At 42.0% G+C, this 26,058-nt stretch overlaps 1 protein-coding gene across 3 annotated transcripts in view; it reads right to left on the reverse strand.

The window, feature by feature from the left end:
• Nucleotides 1–26,058, reverse strand: part of WDR59 (WD repeat domain 59) — an 813,082-nt gene that overhangs the window by 520,787 nt on the left and 266,237 nt on the right. For all 3 annotated transcript variants that reach the window (XR_011199955.1, XM_069217643.1, XM_069217642.1), the window contains exons 12-13: nt 11,222–11,354; nt 2,219–2,343 (exon numbers count right to left, since the gene is read on the reverse strand). Coding sequence is in view for 2 of the 3 variants with exons in the window: in XM_069217643.1 (XP_069073744.1) it covers nt 2,219–2,343; nt 11,222–11,354 (258 nt within the window). In the remaining variant the exon portion in view is untranslated. The remainder of the gene's footprint in view (nt 1–2,218; nt 2,344–11,221; nt 11,355–26,058) is intronic.

Consider the following 26,058-nt stretch of genomic DNA (forward strand, 5'->3'; position numbering starts at 1 on the left):
CATCTGGTTCCCTGGCAGAGCTGTGCCCGCCTAACATTCTGCAAGTTGCTCCTGACTTAGTTGTAGAATATCTGGTGAAGATTTTTAATCCGGTTCTGGACCCAGGAATCTTTCCTAGGCTTTGGAAAGACGTCATTGTCATCCCCTTAGCCAAAAAAAACTAATGAAGATCTGGAGGGCTTGAAAAAAATGTGTCCTATTTTTAATCTATATGTCTCCTCTCTTGCAGCATTGGTGCGGTCCTTCCATTTCCAGGTTCTGTCATATGCTGAGGGCACACAAATCATTGTGTTGAATACTGATAGTATACCATTAATGGAAAATAAATGTCAACATTGCATGGCCAGTATTAGTACCTAGGTGAAAGTTATGTTTTTTAAAAGTTGAATACAGACAAAACTGAGTTGTGGTTTTCGGGGCCCAACAGTCCCATCTCGCCTGAATTGTCAAGACCTGAATCATGGTTACCATTATCCCTCCCAGTAGCCTGAGCCAAAAACCCCAGCGTTCTTTTTGACAATTCTTTAAACTTCAATGTGTAGGTCAATCGTACTACCAGTATCTGTTTTTATGTCATTGGAACCTTGAAAAAAATCCTTTGATTTCTGAAGAGTTTTGGAAGTCAGTGGCCAATGCCTTGATCACAACTCATTTAGACTACTGTGATGCACTTTATCTGAACATCATCAGCTCCTCATTGAACAAGCTTCAGGTTATCCAAAACGCTACAGCATGTCATATTTTGAACATTCCAAAACATCTCTCTGTCAGAGACGGCCTTCAGACCCTTCAGTGGCTCGCACTGAGGAGGCAAGTGATTTTTAAAGCTCTCTGTACAGTTTCCTTGCACTTCATCAAAAGGGACGCCATCTCATTAAGTCATCTTTTCAATGTTATCTGTCTAACAGGCCACTTAGGTTGGCATATAGCAGAAAGGATGTAGTGCTGAGGTTCTGTAAAGCCAGATGGAGGGACGCTCTTTCTCTACTGCTGCTGCAAAATGATGTAATACCTTACTGGTTCACATCTCCGGAACTGAGCCGCTGCCTGTTTTTTGTAAAAATCCCAAAGCATAGGAGAGTGTGGAGGAAAAGGCTGTGGTCAAACTGGAGCCTTGTCCTTGGACACCTCTTTAGGTGGAGGAGCAGTCTCCAAGGACTCCTGAAAAGTAAGTTCTCTCTTGTTTGGAAAGGTGGGAAGGGGGGAGCAATTATTCTTCCTGTTCCTTTTTGGATATGGAGCTGGCACTGACGAGCGTCCATTACCTCCACGTGAGAGGCTGCTTCTGAGAAGTGACTGGAGTCTCTAGAAGGCAAAATCTTTGGTTCTAAAGTTTTCGTAGTGCAAACCTTGTGTCAAACCGAAGACATCAGCTTTGAAGTCAAAGGCTTCTTGGTCAGTGCCGAAATGCTCGGATCAAAGGGTCGACTCAATCCGGAGGCTGTGTGGGATACTACCAAGCCAGAGGTCAATGCCAAAGATGGCTTAGACTTGGCTATTTTCGGTGCCGAGCAGGAAAGCAGGGCATCCAAAGTTTTCTTTTGGATCAGACCATGGTTCGAAGGCAGTGGCTGTCCGACAACCTGCTTGTGGGTCTTCTTTGAAGTCTTTGTATGGGAAGTGAGGGCTGATGTACTCAGAGGTGGCGCTGAGGTGAGAGGCTGACTTTCTATGTTAGATTTGACATCTGAATACTTTGAAGTCTTTGTATGGGAGGTGAGGGCTGGTGTACTCACGGGTTGCGCTGAGTTGAGAGGCTGATTTTTTATGTCGGATTGGATGTCCGACTCCGAATCTTCTATGGATTTATTATGAATTTGAAAAAGAACATAGGAACTAGGAAAAAAACACATTTTCTTGTGATACAAATCACAGTCAAACACAAGATTTCAAAATATTATATTAAATCATATGCAAAAGTGCTTAACACTTTGTAACTATTCCATTCGTATATAGGACTCAGTGCATTAAATGTAAAGCAATTCATACAGCAGGGATAAAAACCAGTATATGTATAGCACTATTGACAACAGTTATTTGTTTTATTTGGAATGAGTCTGGCAAGCTACCCCTAGATTCTATACAACAGAAAAGGTACAACAAGAACGATCAGAGTAGCACATCAAAACAGAGGACCTGAACCAGTATAAGTCAAAAGGTCGTGTAGTACGTTTCTATTGTTAAAATAACATATTATAAAAAGAAGAAGTCTCTATACCTCAATGTTGACATTTCGAATTTGCACATTAATAAGGGAGAATTCCTGCTGCAGAGTCTGTGGTAGACCCAGTTGGTCAGACTTGCCTCCTGGCAGCAGTTTGGTCTCTGGAACATCTCTTAAGACTAAAGGAAAGGGAAAATGAAATAGATGTTTGACTTAAAAATTAATTCTCTTTTGTTACCATAACTTTAGTAATGTCTCTAGGAAAATGAATTGCTATAAGAATGTTACTGGGAGTTACAAGACACTGCCTATAGTGAAAATAAGCAACATTCTTATAAAAAGAAAATAAACTTGTGAGGCATTACTACTCAAATGGCAGGCGGGCCCTAGGCATCAGGGCTGAGATATGAGGATTATGGACACTAAGACTTGAGAAGTTCAGTTTATTTATGTACATTTTATTTTATTTATAAACATACATACAAAGAAATACCATAAGATGAATGACCAAGAAACCTTCATGAACGGTCACATTCCCAATTTCATACAAGGCAATTTGATAATATAATTAATACAATTTTAAAAAGCATCTAAAAAAGTAAAAATGTCTGCAGCAAAACAATTAATTTGGAGGGTCAAAAAAGGCCTGCAGTACTTCTGATGCAATATGTAAAGAAAGTTGAAGGCAGATTGGGCGTAACCATCTACGACGATGTGACTGCAGGCAATTATTTAATCCTTTTGGCGTCCGATCCAGAATGATTATATCAGCATATAGTAAACAGGTTATTGACCGAAATCCACGCTCCGAGTTAAATAGCTAGGCAGATCTGAATTGTACAAAGAAAACAGCAACGGGGTCAACATACACCCTTGTTTTAAACCATTCTGGGTTGGGATTTCATGAGACAAGCCTCTATATCCCCCTAACAACACCCTACACCAGGTGGAGCAATGGAAGGCTATCACCAAATCTAGTAAGATACCAGGCACACCTAAACTTGAGAGCATTCTCTATAGCGTGGCACGATCTACTTTGTCAAAAGCCATAGAGAAATCAATAGAGGCTGCATAAATCACCACCCCCCCGAGACATATTTCTCATTTATTACCTAGAGGGCCAATATGTTATATATTGTTCCATGCTTTTTCCTGAAGCCAGATTGCTCCAGGGGAGGATTTGGTTCTTTCTCCCAGTCACTAATGTGAGAGAGCAAACATTTGAAAAATATTTTGCCAAGCGCATCTAACAGAGCGATCAGGTGGTAGTTCCCAGGACAGTTACGATCCCCTTTCTTAAATAGGGGAACAATAATACTACCCTTCCAAGATGAAGGAATCTTCCTAGTTTCATAGCAGCTCTGAAAGACCTAGTCCAAGGTTTTACTCCAGTTAAAAACAGCATATTTTATAACCAGAATAGGAATTTCATCCGGACCAATTGCTGCCGAACTACGCATGCCTCTAATGACCTCTTTTTCTTTCAGTGAGGGGGAGGTATATGAGAGATCGTCACCAGCTATGGGATGCTCCTCTATGATCCTGTTGGATGCATAGAGACCTAATATGAAAGTAGACCACCTTGCTTCGTCAATGACCACTGGAAGAGATCTAGTTCTAGAGAGACACCCTTCTGCTACCAGTCATCAGAAACGCCTAGATTGGCCATTAATTGCAGCTCCCCTACATTAATCCAAAATCTGTCAATTGAATCTCTTTTTAGACGTCCCTTTAAACGCCTCATTCTTCTTTTTAGTACGGATAACTGAGTATTTCTTTCTAGAGAGTATTCTCTATATTGCTTGTGTATAAGGGATTTAATTTCTCTATTCAATAGATGTAGGGGGAGGGGTTTCACCATGTGCATACTTGAGGCCTTCTGGCAAATGATCACAGGCAGCTGCTGCATAAACACTGAAAACGTCTCCAAAATATTTCCTGCCAAGCTTTCGAGGTTGCCTGAGACAGACTCTAATCTATTTTCCAGACCCTTAATCCTGTCATAGGGCCAATGCGTTCTACCAGTTTTGATACTGAATTTTGATTTTGTCTAGTCAAAACCCCAGGTGTCAGTGGGGATAACGTTCAGGTTAAGAGATGCTACCAGAGTATTATGATCACTAAGTGCTGTCTTTATTACTTTTAGATTGTGTACCAAAGAGAATGCCTGATAGCTAGTTACTACATAGCCTAGAATTGCTGCTCCCCCAAGATTTGTGTCTGTAATGAGCTGGCGAATCAGAGGGAAGACTTCCATTCGCTATGATGGAGTCACTCATCTTAAGTGCTCGAGGAGGAGCTTCCCTTGCTCATCAGTTCTTATTTTATGGGGGAAGACACAAGTGGGGATTCCAAAGGCTTCCCCTTTTCCTCGTCCCGGAATTGGAAAAGGGCGAGATTTGAAATTTTACAATTTATGTCTCTGACCAGGATAATTCGGGTTGCAGGCTCCCTATCACAATACTCATTCATGAAAAGAAATATCTTTACTAAGAGACCATCATGAGAGACATAGGAATTTACCAGTACCAAGGGAGCTCCATTGGACCCCTCATCTAAACCATATAAAATTATAGCCAAGAACAGATTGCTGGGATCTTTAAAACATATTTAGTGCCAGTTAAGCTTACTGGTGAGCAGACAGACCACCCCACCCTTTGCGTGACCTCTCTTTGAAGGGGAAGCGTTAAAGCATAGTGAATAATAACTGTCGCACAAGAGCTCTCCAACAGACCAGGTCTCTTGCAGGCAGATGATATCTGCATTTAAAGAATTCAGAAACTCAATTTTTTCCACATTATTTATTATTCCTGTAACGTTCCAGAAGACAACAGTGAGCTCACTGCTAATATGAAGATATTGTTAGATTAGATATTATAGAAATATTGCTTAAAGCAGCTGGTAACCAATTCCAAGACTAGGTGTTGGCGCTTGATTCTTGGGGTAAGCACTTCAGGGGTTCCTTAAGCGACACCTCCCTGCAGTGCTTACTTAAAGAGATTTTCAGACCCTGTTGATTTAAAGGGTATTAGTCAAAGTTACATAAAGGATGGGGAATAGAAATCTGACTATCAGCATCTTTGAGCGGGAGCTGTGTGTCCATACCAACAAACTTGCTCCCTGCCTCCCCCAGGAGTGAAATAACATCAATACCTTTACATTGCAACCATTTTTAATTATTTAAAATTTTGTTCACTATCAATTTCGAGTAAAAGGACACTCTTGTTTTAGGGCCATAACCCAAGTCCTCCAGAGATACCAAGAGTATATCATTACTTTTGATTAACCTCTAAAAAACACTAGATCTATTTAAGATTAAATTTGTGTCAAAAAGAAGGATAACATCTAAAACCAAAGGGTCCACATAATTCAGTCTCTGCTTCCTTCCCATGGAAAGTGCCTGTTCCGGCTGGGGTTTGAGCCACATGGGGTCCCCAAATGGTTGTGCCAGGGGATTCAAAAGTTGCATACTTGTCTGTGATGGCGACGTGTTGTGACCCAAGACTGGACCATCCTCGTCTGGACCGCAAGGAATACATGATAGGGCATCCAATACTCAAGATTCAAAGTTTGCAATATAATGATGATGGACAGGTTCCTCTGGGGTTTGGGGAACTTGTGGTAAAAGGGAGCCCTCTGTGAATCACACTTCTTTGACCTTTTTTTATTTTTTAGAGATCCTACGATTCTGTTTCTTTGCCCTATTATTACTTTTCTTTTTGTTCATGGGCTTTTGCAACGATGGACAAGTTTCTCCAGTCTCTATATTTACCTTTTGGCGAGCCATAAAGATTGGAAACACCTTTTGCACTAAGCTTTGGGGTTCATTACTCAGGCTTCTTTCTGGAGGGAAGTCATTCAGTAAAAATCTACTAAAGTCTACTTGGCTCTCAAATGAAGCAGAGTTTGTGTGTAGATCCTTAACCAAAGGCAGACCCACCTGGGGGCAGAGGACAATCTCAGGGTGAGCAACCATGTCGTCTGCTACACACAACTGTGCAGATGCTCCTTCTGGGTGTAATGGGATTGATTCATAACTTCCCCCTTTGTTAGCAATTGGTTCTTTCAAGATGGCTGTGACAGTGTCAAAAATACGGTCAGATCCCTCAACAAATTTTTCTAATACGTTTAAAATGGATGAAAGAAGTTTCTGTAGACTAAGGAGAGAAGTAGAGACCCGCATATTTGTTGATCTGCATATTTTGATCAGGGGATTGCTTTGGAGATTAACATTTATACCCAAATCTGGAGTCACAGAGAGGTCGAGTACAAGGAGGAATGGATAGAGGGAGTACTGCTAAAGATTTGCTGGCCCGTAGGTAGTGGCTGGGGAGAAGACTGAAGTGTATTCACCCCCTGGTGTGGCCCATATCTATTATATAATTCAATGTCTAAATCTGGGAGTCTGAAGTCATCCAACCGAAGTTTCAAATCAGTGCTTCGTAAGGGAGCTTTTTTCCCAACTCCGGTCACATGCCCTTTCTTTTAAGGGTAAAACCCTCAGGTTATCAAGCTGGAGAACGGGTTGTACTATGGGGCGGGGAAGCCACTTTGCTTAAGCCATGTTCCTCTGTGCGACAATGGGCTACCTGAAATGCAGAGAGTTCCTGGACAGCCTCTTTGGAGATGTCAGTACATGCTGACTCTTTAAGGCTAGAATGCTGTGATTCTCCCAGTAACGTTACGTTAGGCATGGCTCTGTTGCCAGAAGATCTAGTGACCGGGGATTCATATGGGGCCTTCTCCTTTCCCCAAAAAGAGAACATTTGATTTCTACATTTTAGTCCTGAGGCTACCGTATACCTATTGTGGAGAGAGTTAGATTCGTTTTTAAACAAGACCTCTCCATGAACAAACAACCCGATCTCAGTTTTTTGGAGTCATTGCGTCCTTCCGATGCCTTGACAACCTTGGGTTCAAATAGTAACAAAGGTGGATGTTCTATACACATTTCCCAAAAATATACAAGAGATAACAACTTGGATGTGCCTTGTTATTTTAAGGGAGTAAAGACATTTCCTTCTTTTCGTTACCTCTACTCTCTCTTTCTGAGATCAGGGGAGCTAAAAAATAAGTCTGGATAAAGGTACTCTCCGGCACAAAAAACAATGGCTGATGACCACTCGTGGTTGTGGAACCTCTTCAATTGTGTATCATAGTTGGACATTTGTGTGGAAACAATTCCAGACAGAGTGTAAGCTGTCTGACGAGAAAAACACCTCCTTGGCTCTAGGAAAAGAGCATCACAGGTGCTAGTTGCTGGAAGCTGGACTGGTGTGTGGTGGGTACCTAAGGTACTTACACCTTATACCAGGTATAGGCATCCCTTATTAGTATAGTGTAGGCAGTGTCTAGAAGTAGCTGTGGATGAGCAGCCAAGGGTTATCTAGGAGACATGCAAAGCTCATGCAATACCACTGTAGTCACACAGCACTTACACAAATGAAAGAAAACACTCAGTGTTACAAAAATAAAAGTACTTTATTTTAGTGAAACAATGACCAAAAGTACTATATATTCTACCCTCCAATATGAGGTAAACACCCTAAATATGTACACTGGTAATCAGAAATAGGCATGTATAGCAACAGAAAACAGTGCAATAGCACTAGACAATAGTGACCCTAGTGGGAGCACAAACCATATACTAAACAAGCATTTGAAATTAAATGGATCTCACGTTTGCTCGAGTTACTAGAGTTGTAAACTCCTAACTGGACTTTTCTTGCCACATAAACTGAAAATGAAAAGTAATACAATTTCATATAAGGAAGACAATTTAAAGCACCTCGCCATGAGAGTTAAAGAGACTAATCAGAACAAAAAGACCGGTCCGCGGTTTTGCCTTTGAATAGGAATAAAAAGAAAAAGCGCTGTGTAAAACTTGGAATTAGCGATGGAGCACTAGGATAAACAATAGAATTAAACTGGTAGCCATGAAAAGTGTTTGATTAGTGCCCAGTGAAATCGCGCTGCCTACGAAATAAAGAGAAAAAGTAGTCCAGAAACCATACAGAAAACATGGAGCCTCATCTGTTTTCAGTAGTTGGCCTGTGCTCTCGAAGACGTATGCATGCCTTTCACTAATGAAATCAAGTTAATTTTAAAGAGCAAGCCCAAGAATCAAAGAAAGTGATGGGCGTGACATGGTTGTGGTTAAAAGCCCACAGAGAGATTACACCAGAAACAGAGCACTTGCACGCTCGACCCTAAAAAAGGGAATGCAGGACCCCCACTCAGGTAAGTGGAATCTGTAGAAGTGAGCTGGGGGAACTAGGAAACCCCAAACTTAAGTACCATAGTGCCCTCCAGCGACCAGGAAGAAAGGAGTAAGTTACTGGATTTTCCCCAAACCACCAAAAGTACTGAAAAGAATAATGCAACACCCAGACAAGACTGCAAGAAACCTGCAGTGGATTCCTGAAAAGGAAGACCTAAAAAAGAAGGGGACTAAGTCCAGAAGTCGCATAAGTGTCCTGGGTTGGCAGGTGCCAGTACCCACTCGTCTGTGGTTGCAGGATTTGGTCGACGGTAGGACGAAGACAGTCAGCAATGCAACCCTGGAGTGGGTGAAGACTTCCTGGAGGATGCAGTCAAAGTCCCATGCCGTATGGAAGATTGCAGTCTGTCTGTGGCATGGAAAAGTCACCAACAAGCCTTGTCAAAGGCAAGAGTTGCAGTAAAAGAAAGGTGGAGCTGCTGGGGACCAGCAAGGTCTGGGAGGACTCAACCCACGGAGGGGAGTCTTAAAGCACCCTCAGCAAGGTAGAGAGTCCACAGAAGAAAAGGCAGCCCCCACTGGAGACCCACTGGAAGAGGACCTAGGAGTCGCAGAGGGGCCCATGCAGCACAACTGAAGAAGGGGCCCACGTTGCAGGAGAAGCAAGCAGAGGGCTGTGCATCGCAGGGCTGAGTTTTGGGGGTTGGGCCTACACGGAACCTGCAGATCCCTGGGAGGAGGTGCCAACAAGCCTTGGCAGCTGCAAGAGACGTGGTGCACGGAAGTACACCAAAGTTGGACAGCTGGTAGAGAGGACTAAGAGGACTACTCCAAACCACCATCCGTGATGCAGGATCCACACAGCTCTGGATGAGAGGAGATCCATGCAGTTGATTGTTGCAGCTGGTGCCTGCGGATGGAGGGGAGTGACTCCTTCTTTCCAAGGGGATTCCTTCTTCCTTCTCGAACAGACTGAAGACTTGCCACCCTCAGAGGATGCACAGCTGGGGAAATGTTGCAGAAGCTGGAAGGAGATGTGGAAACAATGTTGCAAGCAGAGTCTTCGTCCTGGATGCACAATGTCAGGTTCTGGAGGGTCCATTTGCAGTTCCAGTGGTCAGAAGTCGAAGTAGAGGTTGCAGAGGAGTACTGCTGGAATCATGCAAGCCAAATCTGAGGACCCACCCAAGAGAGAGACCCTAAATAGCCCTGGAAGGGAGACTGGTTACCTAGCCAGGTGACCACCTATCAGGAAGGGGCTCTGACATCACCTGCCTGACCTGGCCACTCAGGCACTCCCAGAGGCCTCTGCCCACCTTGGATTCAAGATGGGAGAATCAAGGGACCCTCTGGAGGAGCTCACAGCACCACCCCTGGGGTGGTGATGGACACCCCTTTCCATTGTCCAGTTTCTCACCAAAGCAGTGACTGGAGATCCCTTAACCGGTGCAGACTGGTTTATGCAAAGAGTGCACCAAATGTGCCTTTAAAGCTTACCAGTGGCTTGGGGAGGCTTCACCTCCCAAGCCATGTAACACCTATTTTGAACGGGAGAGAATGTTACCCCCCTCTCCCAAAGGAAATCCTTTGTTCTGCCTTTCAGGGCTTGAGCAGATCAAGCAACAGGAGGGCAGAAACCTGTCTGAGGAGTGGCAGCATCTTGGGCTGCCCAGACAAATCCAGAAGGCTGGTAGGAGCAATGCTGGGGGTCCTCTAAGGAGCCCCCAGAGTGCATGGAATCATACTTCCAATACTGACAACAGTATTGGGGTATGATTAAGACATGTTCGATACCAAACAAGCCTAGGTTCGGAGTTACCATTTTGTAGCTGGACATAGGTAGTGCCCTATGTCCAGTACACACGTAAAAAAGGCATCCTCACACTTAAGAAGTCCATGAAAATGGAGATGAAGTTTGTGGGGGCACCTCTGCTCATGCAGGGGTGCCCTCACACACAGGTATGTGCACCCTGCCCTCTGGGCTTGGAGGGCCTACTATATGGGTGACTTATAGTGACCTGGTGCAGTGACCTGTAGCGAAAAGGGTGCATGAACCCTTTCACGCAGGCTGCAATGGCAGGCCTACAGATACACTTTGCATGGGCTCCCCATGGGTGGCATAATACATGTTGCAGCCCATATGGGACCCATGGTACCCCAATGCCCTGGGTACTTGGGTACCATATACTAGAGACTTATATGGGGGCACCAGTATGCCAAATGTGGGGTGTGTGTGTGTGGTCCACACAACCAGGTATAAAGGGAGAGAGCATAGTCACTGAGGTCCTAGTTAGCAGGATCCCAGTGAACACAGCCAAAACATACTGACAACAGGCAAAAAGTGGGGGTAACCATGCAAGAAGGAGGGTACTTTCCTAGACTAGTCATAACCACTCACTGAGAAAGATGTGGTTTGAGGTATAGTCCATGGTGTAGGTGACAAGACAGGTGAGGTATGTAACAGATAAATTCTTTATGCATGGCATGGCATTACACTGTCTAAAATGGTTGACTACATAGCACAGTATTTAAACCTGACACAAAGTGACAGTAGTAACCTGTTCCCTATTACAAACGGCTGAACTCAGACTTTTGGCAATGTACAACAATAGGATTGAATTAAAAGCAGTATTTGTCCACTTGAAAATGAAAGAAAGTACAGTTTAAAAAAAGAGAACACTAAGGGATGGGGATTTACATGATCGTGCTGTTTGCATAAACATAAAACCAAGAACACTACTTTCCTGAAGCAAGGGTGGTAACAAAGATGATCAATGAGTTCCAACAAAGGTTCCTTCCTAGGTATCCCGCAAGCATTGCTCATGTATTATACTCACTGTCCTCTTCTGGGTGTCCTGAATTTGACACCTGTTCAGGATCCTGACTGTGGAGAGCCTTTTCCTGCTCTGGAAGCAGTGAAATTCCATCCATGAGTTCATCCACTGGATCCAGCATATCATTTGCACACAGCTGGAGAGAAAACAGAAACATGTAGTTATCAGAGCAGAGCGCAGACCTACCATGAGTTTCAAACAAGTTGTAGTTCAGACTGTAACCCGAAATCAATTTTACACAATGAGCACGGGGCAGGCATGGGAAGGCATCGCCAAGCATCATACATGAAGGATACATCTTATGTATGTTCCTATCATCCATACCTGTGTCCGGACTGAATGGAATTATTAAGTGATGCGAAACAATATGCTTCCGAGTGGAGAAGGAGACTAGAGACATAGCGAAAAGTTAAATGACAGGACCTACCTTCCCCAGCAAGAAGTGCAATGCAGCATTTCTGCTGGCTACTCAGAAGGCTTCTGGTAAGCCGCTGAAATGTGGTATCTATAAATGTATGTGTGTTTGTATGTATTTGCTATTTCTGCAGTACAAACCTAGCAAAAAACCACAGTCAAAGACAACCATAAAGTGGATGAGAAACAGGAAAGAAGGCTGGGCTGCCACAGTTAATCCTTTGTGACACAGTATCTTTGAATAGGTGTGCCTTCAATTCTTTCCTAAACTGGAGCAGCACTGTGGCGGTCCTGATTGATGCAGTGATGTTGTTCCAGATCATACGTGCATAATGGAAAAGGCCTGGTGTCAAGTTTTTTTTCTGTTTTTTACACTTTTTAACTGCATTCTAATAATGTCGAGAGCCACCAAAAATGGTGAGCTTGTCTGCAAGATAAGCAGGAGTGGTGGTCGTGATAGCTTTGTAAATGATATATACAATTTAAGGTAATGAGGCAGATTGGTGCAAGGGTTACTCAGGGAGGTGACGTGTGGTAAAAAAAAAAAAAAAACTCACACCTCAGCAAAGACAATAATAAGCTGTATTAATTCTACCACTGCTGCCCGTGATTTTACTTTAAAAACAAAAAGTACTTAATTCCACACCGTAAACTATAATTGACTATTGAGAAACAAAAATGTATAAAATAAAGGCTCCACACAATTCCCAGACCTTCTTGGCTTTGGAAAAGGGTTTTCATAATCAATAAACACTACCTTTATGCTTTGACAAAAGGATATCACAATCAAATTGCCGCCTATGGTCTTTCACAACAGGTTTTATCAATGAATCACCGAACAAAGACAGATGTTTTTTCACAAAAATAATCCATTGACTTGCTTTTATCAAAAAGTTCCTCATAATCGTTTCCAAACTGCACATATCTTGAACGATAGGGCTTATGTGTCACATCAGACAAGTAAAGAGTTAGGGTTTTATTACCTGAAATACTGTTCTGGAGTAAGTACACAAGGCGCCAGTGAAGGTGGCCATTAAACCCAAATATATCCACAACTGCTAATCATTCTTGGATGCAGTCTGCACACTTTTAAAGCTAACAATCTCACTGGAAATCATAAATGAACACAGCCAGGCTAAGAAGAAGGACGGTTAAATGTTAGGACCGGGGATACCGTAAAAAATTACTTTTGTATCGTTTGAATAATCTTCAGAAAACTTAAGCCAACTCACTTCCTTCCAGGAAATGTTTGGGGTGATCCGTGATGCAGGGCCAGAGAAAAAGGGCAGTGGATCTGAAAAAGGATTTTCCTTGGACAGTGATACAGGAAAAACTGCTGAAAGCAATTACACAAAATTTGGCAGAAAGCTAGATTTTTACCCAGAAAGTGCATTTGTGTGATTTGGTGTGAATCTGTTCAATAGGTTTTGAGAAAATAAGGGTCTGAATGTATGTATACATAGAGATTCTGTAGGACCACGGGTTCAGGAGATCAAAATATTAGATACCTGAGGTAAAGAGGCAGTGTAGCCATTTCCTGGCCCTAAGCACCCTAACCTATGGGGCCCATCTGTTTGTTATGTGGGGAGGGTGCATGTGTTCCCCTTTCTGAGCTAGTTGAAAGCCCTGGGAACCGTAAATCTTTGGCCACACTGGAGAAATTACAATCAAGGTAGCAGAGGAACTTTTACACTTCATGATAGTGGTATGAGAGGAGTCCATGAGCTCCCTTTCCATGAGCCATGTTATGGCTGGGGTTGACTCACTATTGGCGTCCCAGGGACCCCATCCAGACTCCCTCCAGACATGCATGCCCCCGTATGTTCCCAAGACCCGACTATGTACAGCCCTGTTATATAGAGAAGCCACTACTGCGGAAAGCATTTGTCCTTTGAGCAAGACTTCATGGACGAGCACACCCTCCACACATGCAAGTTTCATTAGGAGGACAACCATGTTGCAAACACTTACACTCAGCAGTACAGAAACTATAGATAATTTCAGTGTGAGCAGCCTGAAAGGGTATTGTCTTGACTTATAGGGGGTGCTCCCTTGTGTCTGGGCAAAGTTAAATCTCTAGCTAGAGAGAAGCATGTGTCAGGGGTTGCTTTTATTCATTCCAGATTGGCTTGGATGGTACTTTTCCTTGTCATTATTCAGCGCCGCGTGGATGGCACTTGCTAATCTTATACTTAAAGACATTGCTGTAAAAATGGCAAAAGGGTTTGTCACACTCTAGCCCTGCATGGCTGGCACTGTGCTAATCCTATGCTTAAACATCTCTGCTAGAGGAATAGACATTTGTGTTGAGCAGATTCAGAGTGTCAGTGATGTTGTATTTGCTCCATTAAAAGGATTTGCTCTCCACCTAAACTAGGAAAATACTAAGAGTTCCCTGCTTTCATTTTTGCATAACTTATGCAGCACTCTAAGCCTGAAAGGGCATTGTCTTCTACTATATATCATATATGTGTTTGTTTGTGTATTGTCAAAGATGAAGGCGCTCCTGTGACTGGAGTTACGGTAGTGTTCCTGGGAACATGCCCACTGCTTCTGATTCTGGATGGGAGTGACTGAAATGTGGAGAGACTCTGGGGGAGAAAATGTTGATATAAAAATACAAACTGAAGCATTTTGGCTCTCCTGCTACCATGGAGGGTGAAGGGGAGAGACAAAAGAAAGAAATGGTGCTCACGCAAAGCACCCCAATACTGCAGATGGAGTTCAAGGTGTATGAAACTTCAAAGTGCCATGGAGCGGTGAAGGGAACAGACAAAAGAAATAAAGTAGTTCACCCACACAAAAACATATCGGCAATTGTGCAATTATCCATGTAATAAAGTCAGTCTGCAAGGCGTGGCAAACCAGCCTCAAGGCGGGACAAACGTAAAGAATTTACGTATGACATCAAGGGATTTTTGAAATACAAGCCAGCGTGAAAGTGATGGGTGTAGGATGGACGTTGTTAAAAGCCCACAATACTTACAATAAGTCAAAGCACTTGCGAGCTCAACCTAAAAACTGTAGAAATTTACTGAAGAAAATAAAGGTTACAGGGATGTCAAAGTTAGGTTCAGAATTTACATACACAAAATCAGAGAAATTCAGCAGTTATAGTTATCTCAAGAAGCTATAACTTTTGGCCTAAGGTAACTATAACTCGCGCCCTTGGCATGGACTGCTAATTACCCTACATATTACATCACTGATGACATCTATGAAATGATTAATGATATCACTACAACATTTGCAGTAAAATTATTGATGATAAAACTGCATGGCTCGGGCGCAACATGGTTATCTTAGGGCACGAGTTAGAGTTTTTTGAGATAACTAACTATATCTGCTTAATTTCTATGGTTTTGTGTGTGTAAGTTACAAACTTAACTATAAGGTCCCTGTAATCTTTGTTTTATAATTTCTTTTGTGAATATATTATGTTCATTCTGTGGACCACGCACATAGTCATAAATGCATGCAGAAATGTTCTGCCTATCAGTGAGAATTCTATGATGCAAAAGTATTTTTACGGCATCATAGCCCTCATTGAATGTGCCACCCTAAAGTTATTTTCCTGCAAGAGTACAGCTGAGCGGTTGCCAACATTTAAGATGGCCAATTGGAGGTTATGAGAAGTGGCAAAACTGTTGATCCCAGCTGTGTTGGAGGCCAAGCCATGAACTGCGATTGTTTCCCACTAAATTTGGGCGGAATTAATAATGGAAGCAAACTCAAACATCAGGAAACAAACACAAAAGAATTAACTGCTGCACCTAAGTAAGGGAACGAAGCACAACTTACCCCATTTCTAAAGAAGTGAATTGGGCATGGTTTGTAATACCCAGATGAGTGCTTCCATTGAATCGATTTAACAAGGGGGAACTGTACTTTAAAATATGCTTAATTTCCCCCCAATGTTACCTTGCTCAAACATCTGTGAATGGTGGGATGGCTGGTATACGTATCTGATCAATTGCAGATCTTAGCCTTGCCATGAATTTGAATTACTCACCTTTCTGGAGAAAGAAAGACCTGATGTATTGTTTCTCATGGAAACCTAACTACAAGTGAAGTTGGGGTCTGACATCATTCAAGCTTTACCTTCAGTATACTATAGCTGCTGGAGAAATTGGGGGGATAAAAAGGGTGGTCGGATTGCTACCATCCTAAAAGAGGCAATGAGATGCTTCCATAAACCGCTACATCTTCCTGACTGCGAAAGCTTGGCCTTTGCCAAGTTCCTTGACCCCGACTACCACCTTCTCAGACGTGCTCTTCTATCAACCTATGGGTCTTTGTGGCCAGTTTGCTCAGGCTCTTCCTGATGCTATCTCGAGTTTCACAATTAACAAGCTTAACTTTACTCTACTGGGTGATTTCAATGTTCACATTGAAGACCCTAAATGTTCCCACTCCTCTGGATTACTACATGATCTCTACTTTATTATTACAAAAAGGGTCCAGCCCAACATATAAAAAAGGGCAGCTGATCAACCCCATTTTAAGTAATGACCCACACCTGAATTTTCGGGATTGCTACCTGTGCCGTGGTCAGCCCATTTTAGGATTCCAGTGGTGCAGGGTATTCTGCATCCCACCCCACCCTCTGGGTCAGTCACTCGGAAAGTCTCTATTCCTGATTTGGTTAGGGACCCTTTATTAGCTAATGAAAAAAAATATTTCATGGATGAAACACTGTCTGGATCAAGCTATCCCTGTGAAGACAATCAATGCGCCAAGGGCAAATCCCCTCCATGCTACACTCCCCCACCTTTGGGCTCTCAGGAAAGAATGCAAAAGGTGTGAGAGGATTTGGAAGTAATTCTATAATGAGCTAGGTAAACTAAAGTATTGCAAGGCCTTGAGGAGTTAACAAGCCGAAATTAAATTGGCTCAAGTTGTCTACTATGAATTAAAAATCAATCGTGCTTCAAATTCCCCTCGACAAATGTTCCAGGTTGTTAAAACATTAACAGAGTCAAAATCAGATAGTCCCACACCTAAGCCCACTGTAGCTCTCTAAACGGACTCTGAAAAATGCTTCCTAAAATCAATCACAGACATTTAATCTACTTTCCAAGACACTGATAGAGAAACCAAACCAAATGCAAACAATGGCAAACAAGAGAAGGGGAAGGCTTGTTTTATGGACTTTCCTAACATCACTCCGGAATACTTTTGCAGTACTATTTAACAAAGTGAAATCAGGATCCCCGCTTGAGCCGGGCTCGTCTCACATTCTTTCTTAAGCGGCAGACCACATCTTACCAGTCATGCTGCAAATGTTAAATCGTTCCTTGTTAAATGGAACAGTAACACACGCATGGAAAAATGCAGTGGTAAAAGCCTTACTGAAAAAGCTTAATCTGGACACTCTCCGCCTAGGGAACTACAGACCCCTCTCATTGCTCCAAGGAATGAGCAAGGTACTGGAGGAGCATGTTAACCAGTATCTATCGGGGTTCATTGAAGCAAATAATATCCTGCACCTGACCCAGATTGGGTTCGACCAAAGCATTGCACGGAAACCACTCTTTTGGCGGTATTGGAGAAGCTGAAAACGTATTAGATCAAGGAGGTACGGCTGCTATTGTACTCCTTGATTTTAGTGCAGCATTTGATACTGTCAATCATGGAACTCTCATTGAAAGAATTAGCAATACTGGAGTTACAGGAACTGCCTTGAAATGGCTTACTCCATTTCTCAGGGACAGGACCTTTCAAGTGTTCCATCAATCCTGCTTTTCGGACACCTTTTAGTTGAAGTGTGGAGTGCCACAGTACTCCTTGTTGAGTCCTTAGTGATTCAATATGCACATGTGCCCTCTCGCAGATACTGTGCTTACTTTCGGGATATTGATTGTGTCATATGCTGACGACACACAATTAGTGTTTTCTCTTATTCCCGAACACGGGCCTCAACCTTCAACTCTGGGGCCTTTTATGGAGAAGGTAACACGTTTTGGGTGGCCAATTCCTTTCTTGAGCTAAACGGGGACAAAACAGAACTTATGACATTAGGTAATTAACCCAACTCACATCCGATGTTAGGCTGGCCTGATAGCTTTGGTGCCCCCCCCCTCCACCCCCAAACAGTTATAAAACTTTTGGGAGTATGGTTGGATAAATTCTTGTCAATGGATGCCTAGGCAACAAAACTATTGGCCAGCTACTAAGGCCTTCTTAGAATGTTGCCGAAAATTCTACACTTGCTCCTCCTTTCTAGAAGGCTTGTGGTCCAGGCATTACTTCTCTCTCATCTGGATTATGGGAAAGCGCTCTTTCTGGGAGCACCCAAACTATAACCAAGAACGTGACAGGATGCCTTTTGCTCAATATCCCAAAACATCAATGAGCTTGGCAGGTCTCTGTCTTTCTCAATTGGTTTTTTATTGACCAGAGGGTGAAATTTAAATCCCTATGTATAGCACACAGGGCACTTCAAGCTAAGGGCCCCCTCTACTTCTAACTCAAATTTCAACTTACTCCCCGTCAGAACCCTTAGCTTAACAAAGATTTGACTAGCCAACATTCCCTATATCTGGAGGGTGAAAGACGGAGGGCGTCCCTTTGCCTACAATATGGCCAAACTATTGAATTCTCAGCCCCATGAAGTATGGATCCCTGATAATCTATTGGTATTTAGGAAGCACCTTAAAACTTGGCTGTTTCGCAGTTAGCCTCTCTAAAGCCGTCTTTGATGTCCTGTGATGTCAGTCTGTGAAGCAGATGTTAGCGCTGCGATGCCCCAATGTAGCCACATGTTTTACAAATGTGTATAGAATAGAATAGGATAGGATCCAACAAATAGCTGACAAGTTTTCAAATTGTTTATGGGTGGCATTTCCACACATTCAAAGCATTTATGTGAGACATTTAAATGCCTTATGTGTGACACATGAATGACACTTCATAGCCAACAGAAAACAGCAATAATGTTTAGGTCATGAGATATATAGCAAAAATGACCCTTTCATTAAAATGCAATGTACAAAAAATATCTTAAAACAGCTGCTATTCTCCTGAAGTGCTCATGGAACATCCCTAATCCATCCCAATGGCCCTTTTCCTGGAGAAATATTTTGGGCTAATAGTTATGACATGCCCACAATAAACAGGCAGTGCAGAGCAGTAGCCAGTAACGATTAGTTGGAGCACACCCTTAAATTTGCATATATGGATCATTCCATATAGGGCTTTTAATGGCTAGTTGTCCTTATGCTGTGAATGAGTTCGATTTTATTTTATTAATTAAAGTGCATAACAGTTAATAAAAACCTTTATACCATCCATAAGATAAAATTCACAATACACATTTCATAAAATACCATAGAATCACATAAAACATTTTTTACAATACCAAGTTCTAAATGAAATCCTTAAAAAAACACAAACTTTTTTCTAAGGGAAAATAATTTCAAAAATATGATTTTAAGTTAGCCTGGATTGACCTCTACACAAGAATCTTAACTTCAAATATTTGTTCGGAAGAAGTACACATGACTGATAACTTTAATTTAGGTCCAGGTACTGTATAGTTCAGCCACCAGGCCTCGACCACCTTATTGCATTTCACCCGTGTGAATTTGTACAATATCAATTAACATTCTTAAAGACCACCACCTCATACCATGCCCTCACTTAAATTCGATTTACATTGAACATCCATTTTTTTAGGAAACCTGATTTAAAAATGTTGTTAGGCTTGCGTTTAAGATAATATCGGATGATTTAAAACTAGTGATTACCACTTGCCTACATGTACGTATATTCCTCTGGTTAAAAGCCTCCTTAAGATATCTTCTGCGATCTTGCTTTAAACCTTGACATGTACAGATCCAATGTATAAGGTTCCCAACTCCACACCTGCATAAGATACGGGGGGAATTTGAACTAGATTGTTCCCAGGAGGAATAGCAGAACCTCGTGGGAGAAGGCCAAATCGATAATTTAATCATGGATCTTTTACCTTCTTTGACCATCCTAACTCCAGGTACTGCTGATGTTTCATAGTTTTATATTCATTTACCATAACCCAGGAGTGTGACAGGTCGGCCAAAAGACCCTTGCCCATAGCCAAGGACATTTCTTCATAATACGATTAATAAATTATTATTATTATTATTATTATTTTTTTAAGTACAGAGCGATAGGTTCTAGTCCCACAAAGCCTTCACCTCCAGATTGTCTAAGGCTTGGTCTAAATATACCCGGGATGGAGAGTTTGAGTTTGTAGTCAGCTCCTGCCAGAGTGCTTGACTTACTCTACTCCTCTTTGCTCGTTGAACCTGTTTCCAAACTTTTATATAGACACCATGACTTGCGATTAATTGATTCATATACCCAAATTCCAACCTGATTTGGGCCTGTGACTCATTTAATGGAAGATGAAAAAGAGCTCTGAAGACTTTACCAATTATCCCATTCAGGGTAACTGCATCTCTGCCCCTCAAAGCTTCACTATCACAGGTGATACTAGGAACTAGTTTAGCAGTTATCACTTGAAGCAAAGGGCAATAGCTAGAACCATCTAGTGATCTTTGCAGGGTACGAAAGGCAAGCAACAGAGCATTTCCTTTACGCATTATGTCAGTTTTCTGCAGAGTAAAAGACCCCTTCTCATCAAATATTACCCCCAGGTATCTATAGTGTTTTACTAATTCAAGATCATGGCCTTGAAGATACCACTTATACGTTTTATGTATTTTTTTTTAACTTATTTCCAGAGTCTTTGTTTTCTTCTCGTTTATAACCATTCCACTTTGTTCGGAGAATTCTGCTAGTTTCACAATAAGTCGTTGTAATCCTACTTTGGTGTGACTTAAAAGTATTACATCGTTCACATATAACAAATTTGAAATAGAGAGCTCCCCAATCTTTGGAGGGTGTGCATTTACCCCATTTAACATAGAGGATAAATCGGATACAAATAAATTAAAAAGATAGGGCGCAAACACACAACAGTGTTTGCGACCCTATTCGGTCTTAATTTTTATTGATAAAAACAAGCCATCCCCTACTTTCACCCTAATCCAAGTGTCAGTGTATAACATCTGAATACCTCTTAATAACTGCACTGGAATGCCCCATTGGGTTAGTTTTGCCCATAACTGGCTACGCTGAACCAAATCAAATGTGGATTTGAAGTCCACGAAACATACGTACAGAGGACATTTATTTTTTATACATTTATCTATAATGGTGGTAAGAGATAAAATATTAACTTCTGTTCCCGGCCCTTCGATGAATCCTGTCTGATTGACCGGAATGATGATGTTATTGTCTGCCCCCTTCTTGAGATCCTCCAAAAGGGAGCTGGCATAGTATTTGGATTCTGAGTCAGTTAGGGCGATTAAGCGTTAGTTCTCAGGACTGGTACGTGTACCACCTTTAAAAAGTGGGTGAATGATGGTGCCCTTCCACGAATTTGGAATAACATCAAGTTCCAGTGCATTATTAAAAACCACAGCCAACTTCTCTGCCCAAAAACCTGGGTTTGTATTATATAGGGCATTAGGGACCCCATTTGGGCCCGGTGCACCAGCCTGCCTACTCTTATTAATAAGTCTAGTGATATGTGCAACAGTAACCAAATGGTCATTTCCATCTTTGGGCTGGTAAGTGCTGACAGTACTCTGATTGTGAACCCCTATTAACTCCCCTTTGCTCGGCACCACTTCTTTACTATCTTTTGCTTTGTTAAAATAATGAGTTCGAAAATCATACCAAGACGGTTCAGAAATATCTGAGCTAGTCACAATGGTAGGGGGTTTGTTTAAATCGTGTACCATTTTCCAGAATGCCAGGGAGTTCTTTTTTTTATTTAGAGATAAAGCCTTTACCCAGAAATCCTGCTTTTTCCTTGTTATTTCATCCCACATCTGTTTCCTAAATAAGTTATTTGTGTCTTTTAGATCTTTTTGAATACAAGGATCAGTTGTGTTCTTTTTTGCAAGTCTTAATAGCCTATTCTTTTTCCTCAAAAGGGTGATAACAGCTGTTATTTTTATTTTATCTCAATTTCTTGCTTTTTCCAATGCATTATACTGATGAAACATGTAATGGTTTTGAGAAAGTCAGTTACAAATGTATCCAAGAAAGCTGACCACTGGGAGATAGGATCTCAAGTTGGAACAGCAGACTGTTCACAAATAAGTTGGGTTAACATCAACGCTGAATGAATACCAATAGCTTAGATAGAATCACCACGCCATTGAAGCTTCTTATAATTAGTCGTGGTGGTATTTCTGAGATGAGTAGCAGCAAGTTTATGCATTGTATAGCTATAGTTAATTTCCATGCCTTGCAGACCGTGATCACTCAAGTCTGTCCTAATTATATGGTAGAGGGAAACTAGAGTTAGGAGAGACAGGATGACCGCTACTTTATCAATTAGGGAATGGCTCCCAAAGGCGTAGCAGGTGGATGCAGGGGGAATAACCTGACGGAACCTTCCATTCAGGATTTGAGGCCTAGAGCCTCCAAGTTCTTAACAAACGTTACCCACCTTTGGGTCAACTGGGCCTGTACCATTGGTCCCTAGGAATTGATGAGGGACAGAACTCATAAGATCCTGATGCACATTCTTTTCCTCTCTTTCAAAAGGTTGCAATAGTTTAATGTTGAAATCACCTTCAATTAGAAACTCCAGAGCATCAGATTCTTGCAAACCTGTTAGAATTGTTTCTACTAGTTTCTAGGTTATGAGTTTCTTGGAATGGTGATCAGGATGAATATAAACATTAATTATCAGGAGAGGTCTGTTTATCGTTTTATGCCAGTTAAACAATTTTATTGTTAAAAGGTCTGTATTTTCCTCTTTTAGTTGCATACACAATACTTTTAGCCCTGCTACAATGAAAATCGCCAAGCCAATTTATTTTACTTTAAATGCCTGGGGGAGGGGGGAGGGGAATCTATATAGCCATTAACAGAAAATGGTTTAATTGCCCAGGCATCCTGTGATAGCACAATCTGGAAATCTTTTAATATTGTTAGGTCTTTTGGATGATTATTAGTACTAAGCATGGTTATATTCCACAAGCATAGTTTTAAAAAAGAGTTTTGACTATCTATAGTCCTGAACGATCTTATCAGGGTATTCTACTTTTGTGAAGAGCGCCTGAAAGCTATCCTAAACTAAGTTGCCCAGGCTCCGGTCTGTTGTTCAGGGAATAGCTTATTGGATGATAAATAGCTGGAATAGAATTCCCTATTTCAGTTTTAAGAATTGAATAGGGTTTTTGAATGCTGCTGTTTCGTGTGAGTTGTAATGTTCTATTATCAGTTTCTAAAGGTTCAGGATAACCAATCTGCGGAGGGATTCTAAGCTCAATTCCCCATTCTAGAAAGACACTTTTATCTTTAGAAACCCTATTAACAAACTGACTTGCAACCCAGGTTACCATGGTGGATTCTCGGGTGGAACTACTTCTTACCTCAGCCCCAGTAAGGAATTCTATATAATCAGTATCTACTGATTGGATAGTCTCCAGAGAAGGTACAGCTCCCAGAAGTTTTCAAATATTACCATGTTTTAATATTACGTGTGGGCCCCTAGTTTGATACTGTGGTGAAAAAATGATCTTATTCCTAGCCCCAGGGCAGTCCAGCAGGCAAAGTTCTGTTATGGTATCCTGGCTGACTCTGCACGAGTGACCATGATGGGATTTATTTAAGTTAAGTGGGGTCCTCTCCCAGTTAGATCGTGCCTGCAGGATTTGATATGAGCTTATATCTGTACTAACTGACTTTGGGTGGTCTGTAATAGGCCCTGGGTACCCACCCTTTTCGTGCAATCCCTGCCCTCTGGGGGATGTCTGTCTGCTAATTAAGTCATGACTGCTTTTTGCAATGGCCTCTGCTGTTAGAGCTACATTTTCAATGGTGTTCTCAGTTAGCATTACTCGAGTCCCTATTCAATTGAAAGTTCCTTTTTTGTCCCTTCTTTATGATCTCTACAGCCAGCATCCTGGGCCACTTGTGTCTTTATTTTTCGGTGACCCAGGCTTACTCTATTTGTTGTTACCGCTATCTCCCAGAGCTTGGATTAGGTTCCTGAGGGCCTAAAGAGTCATTCCCCTCTTTTTGAGTTTTGAATAAAGGACATGATTTGGGAGTCATTTGACTGCTTTTATACGCTATTTCAATCTTTAGACTACTTCCAGTCGTGTTATCGGTGTTCAAGGGGTTTGTTGTGTTAGTCACAATTTTGCGGGTTGCCCCGGGGACCCCATTCAACCTTATCCACCTCAGACCAGGGAATCATGGCAACCTATCAGCTCCTTAGTTCAGAAGACTGCTTGAAGATCCTAAGATAGTGGGCTACCCTGGGCTCTGCACTACACAAGGGAATATGCAGGCCTCTGCTCTAAGCAATCAATTAATGCCATCAAGGAAGCTGCAGGGGGAAAGCGTAGCCCTTTTAGAAAGCAATGCAAATGCAGTAAAGTGCAGCAAGGTTTACCATATAAGAATCACATTATCAATATCACAAATGGGTCTGAGCAATGGCTGTAACAAATCGTGATAGTACTGGAACTGCAATCTGAGACTGAACACCAATTACGGGACAATCTCTGGTGATTCCAGTGATGCAAATTATGCAGTGTGCTTTATTTTAACCCAACGTGCAAGGAATATGGCAGGACTGTTAACATAGACGTAATAACCACTCTAGAAATAAATGCAGGAAACTAAATGGAAGAGAACAGGAAGGGTGCCAAATAGAGATGGATCTCACACTGTGGTAGAAACATTGCTTTCAGTGTTCAGAGAAATCTTCATATTGCGAAAGAATGGTCGTGAGAACTTCTACATTTGGAGGGACATGTACTCCAACTTCCACCTTTATGGGTATACGGGAAACAGAAAGAATACACCTTTAGAATAAACCTGAGAGAATCATCTGAGATTAACTGCAAAATTTGCATGATCTATATCAAGTGTGTCACAGATTATATTGTCACAGCTGAAACAACCTGGTGATGGGAATCATAAGGGGTCACAAAAAATGTAGAGGAGACATACATGATGAATCTGAGAGATGGCGGTGGTCAGAGAAGAACAGACAAATGGGTGATCTGAACATGACAGAAAAATGATATACAGAAAAGAGAAAAAAAGAATACAGATGAAGGGGTGAAGTATATTTTGCAGAGTCCTGGAATCTAAACCTGGAATGCAATACCCGAGACCTGATTAAAGTACCGTTCTGTAACTGAGATGTTTAAAAGAAGTCTGAAGTTAAGAGTGACAGAGTAATATTATAGTGGAGAAATGGCTACCACAAGCTCCTAATTAAGGATGCAAGCAATATTGAGGCTAGAATAATTCTCTTAGCATCATGAGGGAAATATCGGAGTTCATTTGGTCATGTCGCCAATAGTCCCCAGGCTCCCACTTTTCTACCTTATCTTATCACCCCTTCCTCATTGCTGTTTTTCCATTTCCTCTCCCTACTTTTGTTTCTAGCTTGCATCATTTCCTGTTTGGAATCCCCACACTCCCTCCAGATGGTGAGCCTACGTTCAATTCAACACGCCTACTTACGTTATAAACATTAGGAATCTTGTGTAGAAGGATTTTCATGGTCTTTCCCTATGGGTAGGGAGCAGGTTGCTTATAACCTTAATGCAGATTTTCCCCCGAGCTGTGCTGTGTTCTGTCAATGCCACCTAACCCCCTCCCCTCCTGCCCCCAACCCCACTTCAATTCCTTGCATTCCAGGCACCTGACAAGAATGCTGTAAAAAAGGTATGGTAATTCAGTCCAAAGCACTTTTTTATTTATTTTGTATTTATTTTTTCTTCTTTTGTTGAGAATAGCACAACATCCAGCACAGACAAAGTGTTATGTTACTGTCCTTTACACTTAGATTAATATATTGTCAGGCCAGTTTTGGGTGTGACAATGCTATCTCCCGTTCCTTGTCCTGTAACACCCTCCCTATATCTGCCTCCCACCAGTGTCTAAGGGTGACAGGAGAGGTGTTAATGATTTTGCATATGGCCTTCTATAGCCAGGTGACAACCTGGAACCATTGTGAGTATAGTGGGTATGACCGGATGTACGGGCGGTTCAGCGTTTGCAGTACCCCACAGTGTTTGAGCCGTGTTGCTCAATTGCTGATAAGTTAGTAAATGCCCAGCAGGGACAGCACTGTCTGTAGTCCGCTGGGCGAAGGGGAGGAGGGGGCCTTCGGTGTATAACTCACCTATAGTTTGAAGGGAGCCCAATGTCCACCACAAGCATTTGTGTTGTGTCATAACCTGGGAAGACCTACCAAAGTGAAATCTGGTGTATGAGGAGCATGCATATCTGTGCTAACGCCACCTGTATAAGCCGCGGGGAGAGGTAGGTAGCACTTTAGGGAATAAAAAGTTGCATAGTGTAGCCGATGTAAGGTTGCCACAGGAGTAGCTAGC

Source organism: Pleurodeles waltl, chromosome 12 (assembly GCF_031143425.1).
Source record: "Pleurodeles waltl isolate 20211129_DDA chromosome 12, aPleWal1.hap1.20221129, whole genome shotgun sequence".
NCBI classification, from domain to species: Eukaryota; Metazoa; Chordata; class Amphibia; order Caudata; family Salamandridae; genus Pleurodeles; species Pleurodeles waltl.